General features: G+C 46.0%; 1 protein-coding gene across 1 annotated transcript in view; it reads left to right on the forward strand.

Annotated features, from left to right (window-relative positions):
• B3GLCT (beta 3-glucosyltransferase) overlaps positions 1 to 15,505 on the forward strand; it is a 183,601-nt gene that overhangs the window by 83,096 nt on the left and 85,000 nt on the right. Inside the window, 1 exon segment of the mRNA XM_007958278.1 lies at positions 11,948 to 12,011. Within this exon segment, the coding sequence (XP_007956469.1) occupies positions 11,948 to 12,011 (64 nt within the window).

The raw sequence follows: 15,505 nt of genomic DNA on the forward strand, positions 1-15,505 counted from the left end.
TAGGGGCGCTGTGGGTCAGAATGGACTCCACGGCAGTGGGTGTGGTTTGGGCTTTGCTTCTGTGAAGACTGACAGCCTTGGAGACCCTGTGGTGCAGTCCCACTCTGTCCTCTAGGGGCGCTGTGGGTCAGAATGGACTCCACTGCAGTGGGTGTGGTTTGGGCTTTGCTTCTGTGAAGACTGACAGCCTTGGAAACCCTGTGGGGGTCATATATACATTCGGGGGGTGGGGTGGACGATATTTATCTCAAGGAAATAGCTCATGGTGTTATAGAGGCAGGAAGGTCCTAAGTCCATGAGTCAGATGTCAAGCTGGAAGCTTCCCCTGACTTAATGTCTGCAGGGGCTGATGAGCCTCAGATCGGTGGCAGTGTGACAGGTTTAGGTTCGGATCATGATGAGTCAGATGCAGAGTCTCAAGGAAATGGCCCTAGGTTTTCCATGTATCCTGGGAGCAGGCCACCCTCCAAAGGAACTCCCTTTGAACTGATGAGCTGCTCACAGCAGATTTCCTCATGGAGGCAATTACATTCTATCAGATCAGGTCATGGGAGATAACAACATTGTAACTGGGATCATGGCCAGTCAAACTGACACCCAGCCTTGACCACCACAGGAGCTTCTTGCCACTCACTGCCATCAAGTTGATTCCGACCCATAGCAGCCCCCATCAGTATCCAAGGCTGTAAATCTCTGTGGGAGCAGACCATCCCATCTTCCTTCCCCAGAGCGGCCAGTGGGTTCCAACCACCGACCTTTTGGTGAGCAGCCAAGTGCCTTAACCACTGTACCACCAGAGCTCCTTGCCATCAGGGGAGAGCTGTGTGAGTTAGGTCCTATCTAGTGGATGCCCTATCTCTCCACACCTCAGATCCAGGAATCCTGGTGCAGTGCAGGAAGTTATATGGTGTGGCTTTTCTAGCCATAGTCTTTGTGAACTCTGTGGTGGAGTTTGCTTTGAGCAGCTGAATAGCTCCTGATTGTTAACGTTATCCACCTGGGGTATTTCTGTTGCAAGCGGCATGAAGCAATTTTTTGGGAAGTTCACGCGCTCTCTGGTGTGTGGAATTCTGGTGTTGGCATTGGTGGGTTTTGCCACTCTGCCAGGCTTAACGTGAGACCTCCTAGAGGCAGGAGAGAGAGTCTTTCTGACTGCCGGCTGAGAGAAGCATGCTGCTGAAAGGGGCTTGCTGCGGAGAGAGAGACACCCAGCTGAGAGATGGCTGCAGTGGAGCCAAGAGGCACGAGACAGAGTGGCAGCCTTATCTGGCCCTCAGAGACAGAGGCCAGGCTGAAAGGGCAAGGCCCACAGAGGCGTGTCTAAGGGCACGGCAGAGGAGAGACTCTCCTGACGGAGAAACTGAACCCTGAGCGCATTCCTGAATTTGAATTGTAGCCTGTTGCTTCCCTAGTAAATCCATAATCTGTGAGTGGTGTCTGAGTTCTGCGTGGCCACTGCAATGAATTGTTGAGTCTACCAGAGAGGCAGTGAGTGCTGTGGGAGGGACAGTTGGTGTCAGGGTTGGTGAACGGGCTGGAGGGAGGTAGCATGTCTGGCCTTGTCGGGCTAGGCCTTGGGCTGCTGATAGTGATTCTGTCCTCCTCTTGTGAGGTTAGAGGAGGTCAGAAGATGCAGCCTCCCTGCCCGTTTGGCACCTGGAGAGTGTCACTGTCCTTCCTATCTGGATTTTCCCATCTTCCTCCAGCAGAGACCTTTCTGGAGACTTCCTGGCAAACTCGGTTCACTTTTTGTTGAGTGTGATGTTAGAGGTCAGTGTTTATTCTTACTTCCCTTTAGATTTACTGTTTTAACCTGGTTGGTGGACATGTCCTCTTTCACTGAATAGTTCAGCCCCACTTTACTATATCACATGCTGCCAGGAGTGCATGACTTGTTCCACAGACTTGAGGGTCTGTTGAATACTGCTCTCTGGCCTTGTTGCTCTTCAATCAAAACCACGGTCTCTTAGGAGGAGGACGGGGAGACTCCGTATTGTGTAGGCAGCTAGCAGTGCCCACTTGGTGGTAGGAATTGATGGCACAGCAGCTGACATGCTTCAATAAGTGGGTGCAAAAGTGCAAGCGCTCACTCATCTATGTAGAAAGATTTGTGAGACAGCTTCCTGGCCAGCTGGCTGGAAGAGATCCATATCAGTGCACATTCCAAAGAGAGACAAATTATCAACAGCTATCATTAGTGTCATATGCCAACGGTAATTTGCTGAAGATAATTAAAAAATGATTTCAACTGTACATTGGCAAAGACCTGCCTGAAGTTCAAGGTGAATTCAGAAGAGGATATGGAATGAGGGAATATCATTGCTGATGTCAGATGGATCTTGGACAAAAGTAGAGAATATCAGAAAGATGGTTACTTGTGTTGTTTGGCTATGCTAAGGCATTGGACTGTGTGGATTATAATAAATTATGGGTGTGGTGGTTATGTTATTGTGTGAACTTGGCTGGGCCTGGTTGAGTGGCTGGGCAGCTGGATGTGGTTATTCCCCATGAGGAGATTGGTAATTAACTCCCTGGTGGAATCTATTGGAGCAGCTGAGTAGCTGCTTTGGGTATGTGGTCTGCTTCCCGTGTATAAGAAACAGCTTTGGGAATGGTCTCTAGCTTATGGCACGCTTGGACCCTGCATGCAGCTCTGTTGTTGTTCAGCAGCCTGCCATGCTCTGCTGACCTTGGGACTTTCAATGGACTTGAATTAATGACCTGCCGCGTGGTTTGGTAACATCGGGACTGTACCATTTTATTTGTCAGCCTTGGGCTTGTTAGCCTCAGCAGCCAGTAGCTGCCTGAGTGAAGAGATGTCTCTAGCTCCAGTGGGCCAGGAGCAAGAGGCAGAGGTGAAGCCCAAGGCCGAGGGGCTTTCACCCAGCCCCTAGAGCCTGGCACTTTGAACTTGGACTTGTAGCCTCCAAACTGTAAGAGAATAAAGTCCTGTTTGTTCAGGCCACCTATTTGTGGTATATTCCTGTCAGAGCAGCACTAGGGAACCAGAACAACAGGTAACGTTATGAAGAATGGGAATTCCAGGACATGTAATTGTGTTCATGTGGAACTTGTACATAGACCAAGAGGCAGTCATGTTCTGTGGTGAACAGAAGAAGGGTTTACAGCTTTGTTCAAAATTAGAAAAAGTGTGCAGTAGAGTCGTACCTTTCACTTCATTTATTCAGTCTGTACGCTGAGGAAATTTTCCGTGAGAAGCTGGACTTTATGAAGTAGAATGTGACATCAGGATTGGGGGAAGTTTCATTAACAGCCTATAATATACAGATGACACAACTTTGCCTGCTGAAAATGAAGACCCCTTGAAACACTGATGAAGATAAAAGCCTCCAGTATGGATTGCACCTCAACATAAAGAAAACAAAAAGCCTTACAACTGGACCAATAAGCAACATCATGATCAATGGAGAAAAGATTGAAGTCATCGAGGATTTCATTTTATTTGGATCCACAATCAACACCTGTGGAAGCAGCATCAAAGAAGCCAAATGACCCATTGCATTGGGCAGATCTGCTGCAAAAGACATCTTCAGCCTCCTGTTTACTACTCAGGCCTGGAATTGAACTCACTCCTGTGGTTTCCAGCCAAACAATAGTCAGGCATGTGGGGTGAACATTTATTTACACCAGGTAGATGCACTCCTTAGACTGGTCACTGTGGGAGAACACAAGGGCTGTGTGTGCACAGGGAGACAACTGGGGGCAGGAGCGCATGGAGGGAAGGACACAGGGAAGAGGTCACCACAGGGAGGAAGTGGGAGGGGAGCTTTTACACGGTGGGGACTGCAGTCAATGTCATGAAACAATGTGTCTGAACTGCTGTATGGAAAGTGAATTTGCTCTGTAAACATTCACCCAAATCACAACAAAAATGATAAGAATAATACAGATGCCTTTAAAATATTAAAAATCGAAGATGTCACTTTGAGGACTAAGGTATACCTGACCCCAAACCGTGGTATTTTCATTGTTATGCTGTTATGTGCTGTGGAGTCAGCCCCGACTCACAGCGACCCCTCCTTGGGTTTCCGAGGCGGTATCACTATGGAAGTAGATTGCCCAACCTTCCTTCCGAGGAGTGGCTGGTGGGCTTGAACCACCAGTTTTCTGGTTAGCGGTCAAATGCCTTTGGTATTTTCAATCATCTTATATTCATGCAAAAGCTGGACAATGAATAAGGAAGACTGAAGAAGAATCGATGCATTTGAATTACGGTGTTGACGAAGAATATTGAAAATACCATGGACTGGCGGAAGAATGAACAGATTAACTTGGGAAGTACAGCCAGAGTACTCCTTGGAAGGGAGGGTGGTAACACTTCATCTTGCTGACTTTAGTCACGTCCTCTGGAAAGACCAGTTACTAGAAAAGGACGCCATATTGTAAAGCAGCGGGTCAGCCAGAATGAGAAGAACCTTCCCTGAGGTGGATCCACACAGTCGTCCCCACAGCGGGCTCAGATGCGTCACAGATCATGGAGGTGGCGCAGGACGGGGCACCGTCTCGTTCTTTGACGCACGCGGTCGCCATGAGTCAGGGCCAACCTGATGGCAACTAACACCAACAGATGATAGCGGTAGGAAGGGTAATGATTTATAGCTAACTTAAGTATTTCTCCTTCTCCTGGCTCTGACACAACTGATTACTTCAGAACATTTCGTGAGACATTCTTTCTTAAACTGTTTCCCACCAAAAATACCGTTTTTCCTCGCAGTCCCACATCAGTGGGGTTTTGATTTAACATTGCCCAGCATTTCCTAGTGATTCATCAACACAGTTTTCTAACAATCTTGTTGTGTGGTTGTGGTGGTTAAGGTTGTGTGTCAATTTGGCCAGCCCTGGTTGAGTGGCTAGGCAGCTGGATGTAGTTAATCTCCATGGTGAGATTGGTCATCAGCTCCATGGTGGAATCTACTGTGAGCAGCTGAGTAGCTGCCTTAGGAATGTGGTCTACTTCCTGTGTATAAGATGAAGCATTAAGAAAGGTCGCTGCAGCTTTCTGGCACCCTTGGACCCTTCATGTAGCTGAGTCTCCATTTAGCTGCCTGCACTGTTTCCTGCCAATCTTAGGACTGTCTCTGGACTTGACCTGCTGTGTTGTTTGGTAACTCTAGGAGTCTGCCATTTTATTTGTCGATCCTGGGCCTGTCAGCCTCAGCAGCCAGCAGCTGCCTGAGTTAAGAGGAGCCTCCAGCTCCAGTGGGCCGGGAGCAAGAGGCAGAGCTGAAGCCCAAGGTCGAGGGGCTTTCACCCAGCCCCTACAGCTGGCACTTTGAACTTGGACTTCTGTCCTCCAAAACTTTAAGAGAATAAATCCCTGTTTGTTTAAGCCATCCGTCTGTTGTATTTCTGTTAGAGCAGCACTAAAGGAAATAAAAAACAAACCCTCACTGCTATCAAGTCAATTCTGACTCATAGTGACCACCTTTGGGTTTCCGAGGTGGTAAATCTTTATGGAAGTAGATTGCCCAGTCTTCCTTCCACAGAGTGGCTGGTGGTTTTGAACCGCCAGCCTTCTGGTTAGCAGTCAAGTGCCTTAGCCACTACACCAACAGAGCAGTACTGGGTAACCAGGACAGTGTTGCCGGTGGGTTCCCACTCTTGGCGACCCCATGTGTCAGAATACAGCTGCTCCAAAGGGTTTTCTAGCCTGTAGTCTTCATGGAGGTAGACCAACAGGTTTTTCTGCCATGGAGTTGCCAGTTTCTTGTTCTTTCTTTTTTTTTTTTTTTTTTTAATTTTATTTTTATTTGGGTGAAGATTTATAGAGTAAATTCACTTTTCATACAGCAGTTCACATACACTCTGTCCCATGTCTTTGACCAAAATTTACAATGCAACATCTCCCCTCCCACTTCCTCCCCACAGCCACCTCTTCCCAGTGTCCATCCCTCCATACTCTTCTGCGCCCTGGGCTGTCTCCCTGTGCATAAGCAGCCCTTCCTTCTCCCATGATTGTTCTCTCCAGGGCATGTGTCTACTTGAGGTAAATGTTTAACTCACATGCCTGTACTTTGTTTGGCTGGAAACCACAGTTGTGGGTTCAATTCCAGACCTGAAGGGCAGCTAGGGGCCATAGTCTCAGTGGTTTCACCAGGCTCTATTGGACCAGCAAACCTGGTCCCCACCACCTTTTTTTTTGCCTCCAAATGATTTTGAGTTTTGTTCCACATTGTTCTCCCTCTCCATGCAGGATCTCGTACAACCCTTCCAAGTGGATGACAGTGGTAGCCGGGCACCACCTAGTTCTTCTGGTCTCATAGTTATATAGGTTGCAGATCAGATGGTGTACCAGTCACTAGGACTGATTGTTTCCATTCATTTTGGTTTTCTTCTTTCTTCTTGATGAGGAGACACCCATTGTTGCATCTAGATAGTTGCCAGTTTCTTAATGCTCCATCTTATACACGGGAAGCAGACCACATCCGTAAGCAGCTACTCAGCTGCTCACAGTAGATTCCACCATGGAGTTGATGACCAATCTCACCATGGGGATTAACTACATCCAGCTGCCTAGCCACTCAACCAGGGCCAGCCAAATTGACACACAACCTTAACCACCACAACCACACAACAACATTGTTAGAAAACTGTGTTGATGAATCACCAGGAAATGCTGGGCAATGTTAATTCAAAACCCCACTGATGTGGGACTGCGAGGAAAAATGGTATTTTTGGTGGGAAACAGTTTAAGAAAGAATGTCTCATGAAATGTTCTGAAGTAATCAGTTGTCTTGGAGCCCGGAGAAGAAGGAATATTTAAGTTAACTATAAATCGTTACGCTTCCTACCGCTATCATCTGTTGGTGTTAGTTGCCCTCAAGTTGGCCCCGACTCTTGGCGACCGTGTGCGTCACAGAATGAGACGGTGCCCTGTCCAAACCACCAGCTATTTGGTTAGCAGCCGAGTACTTAGCTGTTGCACCACTAGGACACCACGTTTCTAATGATGGCATTACTAAAAAAAATAAAACACGTCTTTGGAGAAGCTCTCGTTAACTTCCAATAACATGGTTCTTCAGGTACGTATTTCACAGAGGGCTTGTAGGTTTTCTCCATTCTCTGTCCACCAGCAAACCCCATCTAGATTTTCTTCAACAGCTTGCTCTGTTGACTGACTCATGAGTGGGACTGGAACACGCAGCTAGGACATTTCTCTGGAGTGTGTTGAGGGGGAATGATAACTCTCCAGCTTCTTGCCTAGCTGGTGGTGTCATTGAAAATGTGTTATTGGGGGCCATGGCTTAACACCTTCTAAAAATCAGGGAAGCTGAGTAACACACGTAATATTTGCGCTGAGTTAGATATTTCATGAGAAAGTATTTTATCCAAGAGTGGAATTTCTGCTTTTAAGCGATTTTTTTTGGCTGGTTATAGAAATTAGCATCATGCAATCTTGCTTGGCATGGAGAAAGATGAACCTAATTGCCACTGTGAAATTACACACGCACCTTGCACATTTGGAGACATGAATGCATTTGTGACGTGCATGAGGCTAGTTAATCAATGTGAAGTTAACGCTGTTGAGGTAGCCGTGAGTTGGTCATGGGTGGCTTCCGAAGATGGACGGTTACAGATTTTTTTTGCGTGTTTATTTGTCCTCAAATCAGTCATTGTTGTCCTCAAAGAAACCGTATCAGCGATCTTCACCTTTTCCACCTCCAAGAGTTTCCCCCAGAGAAAAGTTGTCAAGAGTTGAATGAGAAAGGCACTAAAAAGTGAAAACCATAGGGTGCTTGCTTAACAACTAAAACCAAACCTACTGCTGTTGGGTCAGTTCTGACTCATTGCAACCCCATTGGGTTTCCAAGGCTGTCAATCTTTATGGAAGTAGATTGCCTCATCTTCCTCCCTCGGAGCAGCTGGTGGGTTGGAACCACTGACCTTCTGGTTAGCATCCAAGTGCCTTACCGCTACACCACCAGAGCTCCTTAAGTTAACAACTCAGAGGTATTTATTTTCTATGAAGGGACAGCTAGGACTTGGCCATCAGACTTTGGACATCTGACGCCATGTTGATTCTGATCACAACTTTGTGTCCCTTGCCCAAGATGTTCGGCATCTGAATGAAATGGAAACTTACTGTTTGTGGTCTGATCAGATCTTGAAGGCACTTGGCCTCAGTCCAAATGCCAGAATCACCTTGAGAGGCTTTATTTATGAAAACCAGCTCCAACTCTGCAGAATTTTAATTGGACAGGATCCTGGTGCCAGGACAGACTTCCTCTGTCGACACGTGTTGTGAGTGAGTCTGAACGTGAAGTCTCTGGATGTGTTCTTACCCACAACAGTGGGTGTGAACAGATGTGAACCCCGCTGCATAATGCATTTATTCATTCCTTTAACTTCAGCTATTATTTCTCCTTCCTTCCATTACCCAGACTTTCCCACCTTGGGAAGGGGTATCAAGTTCAGCTGTTGTGCCTCCAGACTGCTGGTAGCAAGATCAGTCTGGCAAGTGCTTCCCCCGCAGTCAGTCCACTCCCATTCATGCTGGCTGTTGTTACACAGGTACAAAACTAGGGGCTATCTCGACCACTGGGCAGGACGGTAGTGTTCACTGTCAGCCCCAGTTTGGCCAGATGGGGAGAAGGTACAATCCATCCCATAAGGCCCTTGGGAATTCCAGTGTACAGGTTCAAGTGTATAGAAACAATCTCTTGCTTTGGGATCACCCTGGCCTCTGGCGTCCACAGCTGCATCCCAGGTCCAGGGACCACAGCTTCTGGCAAGAAGAAAGCAATGTTAGGTGATGTGGGGAAGAATTGTACAGTGGCACCAGCACCCTCCCCCACCCCTTCTTCCCTAGATCCTCCAGAAAAGTGTAAGAATCTGTCCAGTGGTGATCCTCCCTTTGCCCCTGCCAAAGGGGCAAGGAGGCCACATCTTCCGACCTCCTCTAACCCCACAAGAGGAAGACAGAATCACCATCAGCAGCCCAAGGCCTATCCCTGTGAGGCCAGACATGCTGCCTCCCTCCAGCCCTTTCACCAACCCTGACACCAACCGTTCCTCCCACAGCACCCACCACCTCTCTGCTGGGTTCAATAATTCGCTGCAGTGGCCACACAGAACTCACAGATTGTGGGGTTTATTAAGGAAGAAACAGATTACAACTCAAGTTCAGAAATGCACTAGTCTCTCTCAGCCGGCTGTCTCTCAGCTGACAGTCTTTCTCAGTCTGTCCCAGCAGTGCATGTCTCTCGAGGTCTCTCTCAGCAGTGCGTGTCTGTCGAGGTCTCTCTCAGCAGTGCGTGTCTCTCGAGGTCTCTCTCAGCAGTGCGTGTCTCTCCAGGTCTCTCTCGGCAGTGCGTGTCTCTCATGTCTCTCTCTCAGCAGCCTGTGTTTTTCATGTCTCTCAGGAGCATGTTTCTCTCAGTAGCACGTCTTTCTCAGCCAGCAGTCAGAGAGACTCCTTCTGCCTCTAGGAGGGCTCCTTTTGAGCCTGGTGGAGTGACCACCAACCAATCCCAGCATCAGAATTCTAGACACTGGAGAGAAAGTGAACTTCCCAGAAGGTTACTTGGTGCTACGCTCAACAGAAATACCCCAGGTGGATAACTTTAACAATCAGGAGCTACTCAGTTTCTCACAGCAAATTCCACCATGGAGTTTACAAAGACTTATGGCTAGAAAAGCCACGCTTTGTAATTTACTACACTGCAGCCCCCCTCATGTTGAGTGTGCACCCATTCATGAAGGTGTGTGAACCAGCCTTTTAGGCCTTTATCTCCCCCAGTTGTAGGTAACTGTTTCAATTGCTCATTCCCATTCTCTATCACACCATTACTTTCAGGATTCTTTCTTTGTCTTTGGTTTTGGTGAGTTTCATGATGACATGTCTTGGAGATTTTCTTTTGGTGTCTATCCTGTTTGGGTTTCGTTGGACTTCCTGAATGAATATATTCTCATCTTTCCTCCTATCAGGGAGGGAAGTTCTCTTACAACAAATCTTGGACAATTTTCTCAGTCATTTTATTTGTCTCTTCCTGTTCTGGAATTCCAGTCAAACATAGGTTATTCCTTTTGATGGTATCCCACATGAACCTTAGTCTGTCTTCATTTTGTTTTGATCTTTTTTCTGACTGATCCCTTTCCAAAGAAGTATTCAGGTATTTGTTATCAATCTCACTAATTCTTTCTTCCATTGCATCAATTCTACTCCTTTGTCCTTTCAATGTGTTATCTATTTCTGAAAATTTAGTATAAATCTTCTGGATTTCTCTCTGTAGATTTTGTATCAGTTCTAATTTTTAATTTTTTATTTTGTTCTTATATTTTCTTCCAAAATTCTTCTAAGGTTTTGTTTGTGTTTTCCTTAATTTTGTCAGTATTTTCCTTGATCTGTCTCTCAATCCTTTGAAGATACCTAAATATAATTATTTTGAATTCCTTACCAGGGAATTCCAATGCTGCTTCTTCCTCAGGGATGTGTTCTGGATCTGTGTCCTGCTTCCTTGTTTCTGCCACTTTATCTTATTTCTTTGTGTGGACTGTGATGGTCTGTTGTCTCCTAGACATTGAGACATTGTTGTATTTACATCTCTGTTGACTGTTCGTGAAGAGCAGCTAAGGGTGAGTCAGGCTCTTCTTGGTAGTCATGTATTGTTGGCCAGTTGGTGTAGAAGGAATTGGTGGCTCTCACTCAGTAAGTGGAGCTGCAGGAAGTGTGGGTGTTGTTGCGTCATATGGGCATGGTTGCTGTCTTCCACTCAATTAGACAAAAACAGTGATCAAAAAGCCATCTAAAAAGGGAAAGCAAGCAGACAAAAAACACACCATGTAAATACACAGGAACAATAACCAAAAAAGAAAGAAGGAAGAAAAAACCCCCGCAGTATCTGGGGAGGGAACAATAAGAGAAAAGAGGTAAAGTAGGACAATAATGAGGGGAAAAATGTGAAAAATGCAAAAAATAAAACAAGGAACAGGGTTAACCATGAGAAAGAAAAAACGGGAACGAGCAACAGGGAAGAGAGAAAAAGATGAAAACCTGAATCTGGGATGGGAAGAAAAAAGAACAATAATAAAAAGAATGAGCAATAATAATAATAATAATATAATTTTAAAACAGACAAAAACAAACAAACTGGGAAAAAAAAAAGGAAAAAATATCTGAGCAGGGTGGGGCAGGACACCCAGGCTCTGTCTGAGCACACAGACTGGGATGGAATTCCTATGGGCCCAGAAGGTGGGTGGGAATGAGGGATGGCTGCACCTCCGTTCACCAAGAGGGTATGGGGTATGAGAGTAACAAGGCAAATATTGCACCTTTGCAGTTGTTGGCATCCGGAATGTCCTTGTGGTCCCCAGCAAGTAGAGCCTATTCTTAGGTCCCTGGAATCTGGGATAGTACTTTTGCTTTAAATATCCAAAATGGTCGAACTACTTGTAGACATTCAGAATGGCTATGGCTTCTGGACAGACAAAAGTCCACAGCTCAGCCCACCTTCCTCTTCTCTGCTCCCCCTTTTATTCCCCAGCCACCAGAGCAGTCCTCCGTGCAGTCCCTGGCTAGCAGGGCCGATTTTTAGGTTAGTTCTTAGGTCCTCCCACCACTTGGGAATCTCCAAGCTGTCTGTGCCATCAGGATCGCTCAGGATGGCTGCCAGACCACAACCCCATATGTCTCCTTTTTTGGTGTTTTCATGCAGATTCTTATACTAGTTGGGGTTAGGTCTACTTCTGTATCCTTCCCTTCGAAGCTTGGGGCTCCAGGATTATTTTCTGTATCTGTGTTAATTGGTTCCTCTTTGTTGAAGAGGGTCTGTATACTTTGTCTGGTTATTCCACCATCTTACCGGCACCCCCAAGATTTATATGTTCTTAAGTCTTTTCAATATTTTAAAACCCTAAGAATGTGTTACTCTTGCTTGACGCTTCTTTTGGCTTTTTTTTAAAAAAACAAATTGTCTCTATTTTCCAGGCTTACCAAGAGATTAAAGAGTGACTCCTTGAAATCCGACTTTACGATAGATTTAAAACATGAGGTACGTCACATTTGGTTGGGTTAAATTTTAATAATGAAGAATGTGTGGCTTTTGATGTGTAGCAGGTGTTTGATATCCCCTAACAGTGCTCTTTCCCACCCACCTCCATCTTCTCCCTACCGGCTGATTCTCACAGCACCTTAGCCCATTAGGACCTTCTATGTGAAGCTCATTTTTGTAATGTAGGTGGAAAAAGAGCAGTGAGAAAGCTTGCATCTCGTGATTCCAAATCTTAATTTTTAATACCAGGTGGAGAGAGCCGGAGGTGAATTTCTGAAAACATACAAATGTGCCATTCAGAGTACTTCTGGTTATCAAAAGGGGGAACATGCAGAACAGATTTTGAAAAATTTTCATGGAATCCAGACTTTCTGGAGTCTTGGAAGCTGAATGAACCACTGCCACTATTGGCCTGAGATAATCTTTAAGCCTTAAACCAAAAATATTCCTAGAAGTCTTCTTAATGCCAAACAATAGTGTAGCTCAAAAACAGTGTCTGCCCTGAATATTGTGCTCCTTTAGAGAACTATCTACAAGGGGTTAAATTGTCGCTGGCAGTTTGAAAAGATAGATGGGAAGCAGAGTGGGCAGTGAGTTTATGTCAACGAGGGAGAAACAAACCAGCAGAGGACAGTGGGGATGGTTGACTATAGTCAACGTCACTGAATTGTGCATGAAAAATTCCTGCATTGGTGTATATGTTATATCTTTTCAACAGCAACATAAAAAAGTAGAGTATAACAAAAAATATTTGGTCTTTTTTGGTGCCTTCATCTTGTGTATGCTTTTCTCATGGATGTGAGCTTGGTTGGAGCTACATGAAGCCAGTGGTTGTGAAGTAGGCAGTCATGGACATGCCGGCTGGGGCCCCTAGCACCTCTGCTTCCCTGGGTGTTTAGTGGACACCTGTGACCTCAGTGTAGTGGTTTTAAGGCATTTGGCTGTTAACCAAAAGGTCAGTGGTTTGAACCCACCAGCTGCTCTGCGGAAGAAAGATGAGGCAGTCTGCTTCTGTAAAGATTGTCAGCCGTGGAAACCCAGTGGGGCTTGCCATGAGTCACAGTCGACTTGGTGGCAGTGAATGTGGTTGGTTTGGTACCAACTGTCCTGGAGGCAGGTGGCAGGCGTCCGTTGATCACTCCTGGAACCTTGTTAAGAACGTCCCTGTTGGCATTTCATGGGCACGCCTCCAGGCCTGGGGCTGACTTGGGTTTCGTGGTATGCAGCAATGTGTATCTGGGGACAGTGGTGGGAAATCCAAGATCTTTCTCACTCCAGTGAGGCTGGCTTTTCAGCCTCAGGATGTTTGAAAATGATGCAAAACTCATTAGAGGAGAAATACACTGTTTTTCAAAAACATCTTTCTTGTCTTCTGCAGATAGGAATGGCGAGCTGAAAACCAGGGTCTGCCTAGATATGTTTAAGGAAAAGTAAGGTCTAGAACAGATACCCAGTTTTGGAAATCTATTTAACAATGATTAAATACGAAAGAATATTTCAAACACACGTGAAAAGTGTAATATCAGTCAGCAGAGTCCCTCTGCTTCCACCACCTGACTTAAAAGTCAGTTCCAGTTGGTGAGAACACCATGTGTGTCAGAGCGGAACCGTGCTCCACTCAGAGGCCCCTTGGAAGAAAGACCTGGCCATCTACTTGCAGGGGAAAAAAATCAGCCTTACCAACCCTGTGGGGCCTGGTTTCTTTTGGCCTTTGCCTTATAATCTTTTTCTTTCTGATCTTTTGTGTCCTTATCTTTCAGATGTGTCTCTTTTAAAGAGAACATAACTGTGTTAGACTGGGTTCTCTAGAGAAACAAAACCAGGAAAGCTTATACATATGTAAATATAGAGAAATTTATCTTAGGAAAATGGCTCACACAGTTATAGAAGCTGGCAAGTCCCAAGTTCCTGGATCAAACGTCAAGCTGGAGGCTTTTCCCGACTCACGCAGCCACAGGGGCTGAGGAGCTCAAGGTTGGCAGGCAGTACACCGGCTGACTCCAACGAATGACAAATCCAAGACTCCAGGCCGAATGGTGGATTGTTCACTCACAGACAGTTGTAGGCAGCACAACAGAATCCCAATCCGCAGAAGAATGTCTCCTCTCCCAGGATGTCGACAGATATGCTGGAAGCAGGCCACACCCCTAGGGAAACTCCCTTTCAACAGATTGGCCGCTCAAAACATAATCATCTGATCCCATCATGGAAACAACCGTATCACAACAGCTCAAACCATACAGAATTGTGGTCCAGCCAAGTTGACACACAACTCCAACTATCACAATAACCTTTTTTTTTTCCTCCTGGTTTGGCAATCTTTATCTTTTAAACAAAAATGACATTTACTTTGATTATTAATACAGTAAAAGCTGGGCAAGTAGGAACTTATGTAACGTGGAAACCTGTCAGAGAAGAAAACACAAGTATTTCACACTAACAGAGAGTGAGACAAAAGCAGTCAGACTGTGGCCTGTCACAGGTGGCAAACTTGCAAGACCCAAAGAACAAGGCTTGTCCCATCGACCTCCTGCTCTCACAAGTTTCACGGTGTCAACCGAACACCAGACCAAACTCACTGCCATCAAGTTGGATCCGACTCATACCGACCCCTCGTTAGGTTTCTCAGGAGGTATCTCTAGGGAAGCAGATTGCCCAGTCTGTCTTCTGCAGAGTGGCTGGTGGTTCTGAACCACTGTCCTTCAGGGCAGCAGGCAAATGCCTTAGGCGGTGAACCACCCTCAAACTACTCACTGCCGTCGAGTCTGATCCGACTCACAGCGACCCCTCCTTGGGTTTCCGAGGTGGTATCGCTACGGAAGTAGATTGCCCAGCCTTTCTTCTGAGGAGTGGCTGGTGGGTTTGAACCATCAGCCTTCTAGTTAGTAGTCAGGTGCCTTAAGCACTACGCCACCAGAGCTCCTGACTATACCACCAGGGCTCCTTATTTTATGCTTTACTTTTTTTGTATTTTTCTTTTTCAAAACCTTTTTGCCTTCTCCGATATGTTTTTTCCCTTTCTTCATTCCATGTTTTTCTCTTCTATAATTTTGGAAATTGAACCTGTTTGCCAGTACTTTACTAGTTATTTTACATTTTTTACCATATTCATAACCTCATAGTACCCTACTCAATCAGTATCCTGAGCACGCGAGGGCTTTAGCACACCTTATCTGATTGTTCTACTCCCACTGATGTGCTGTCATTGCCCAGTGGGATCTGTCCTTTTTTATTGGTAACCCTGTAAATTAGACATTATCATCTTTTTATGCAGTTGATGATGGAGCTCTGGTGGCAAAGTGCTTAAAGCATTTGGCTGTTAACCAAAAGATCAGTGTTTCCCAGCCACCAGGTGCTCCACAGGGGAAAGATGAGGCAGTCTGTTTCCATTGAGACTGACAGCCTTGGAGACCCTGTGGGGCAGTTCCACTCTGTCCTCTAGGGGCGCTGTGGGTCAGAATGGACTCCACGGCAGTGGGTGTGGTTTGGGCTTT

The sequence above is a fragment of the Orycteropus afer genome, unplaced genomic scaffold (assembly GCF_000298275.1).
Source record: "Orycteropus afer afer isolate SDZICR_OR568_19922 unplaced genomic scaffold, OryAfe1.0 scaffold00902, whole genome shotgun sequence".
Taxonomy (NCBI): Eukaryota; Metazoa; Chordata; class Mammalia; order Tubulidentata; family Orycteropodidae; genus Orycteropus; species Orycteropus afer.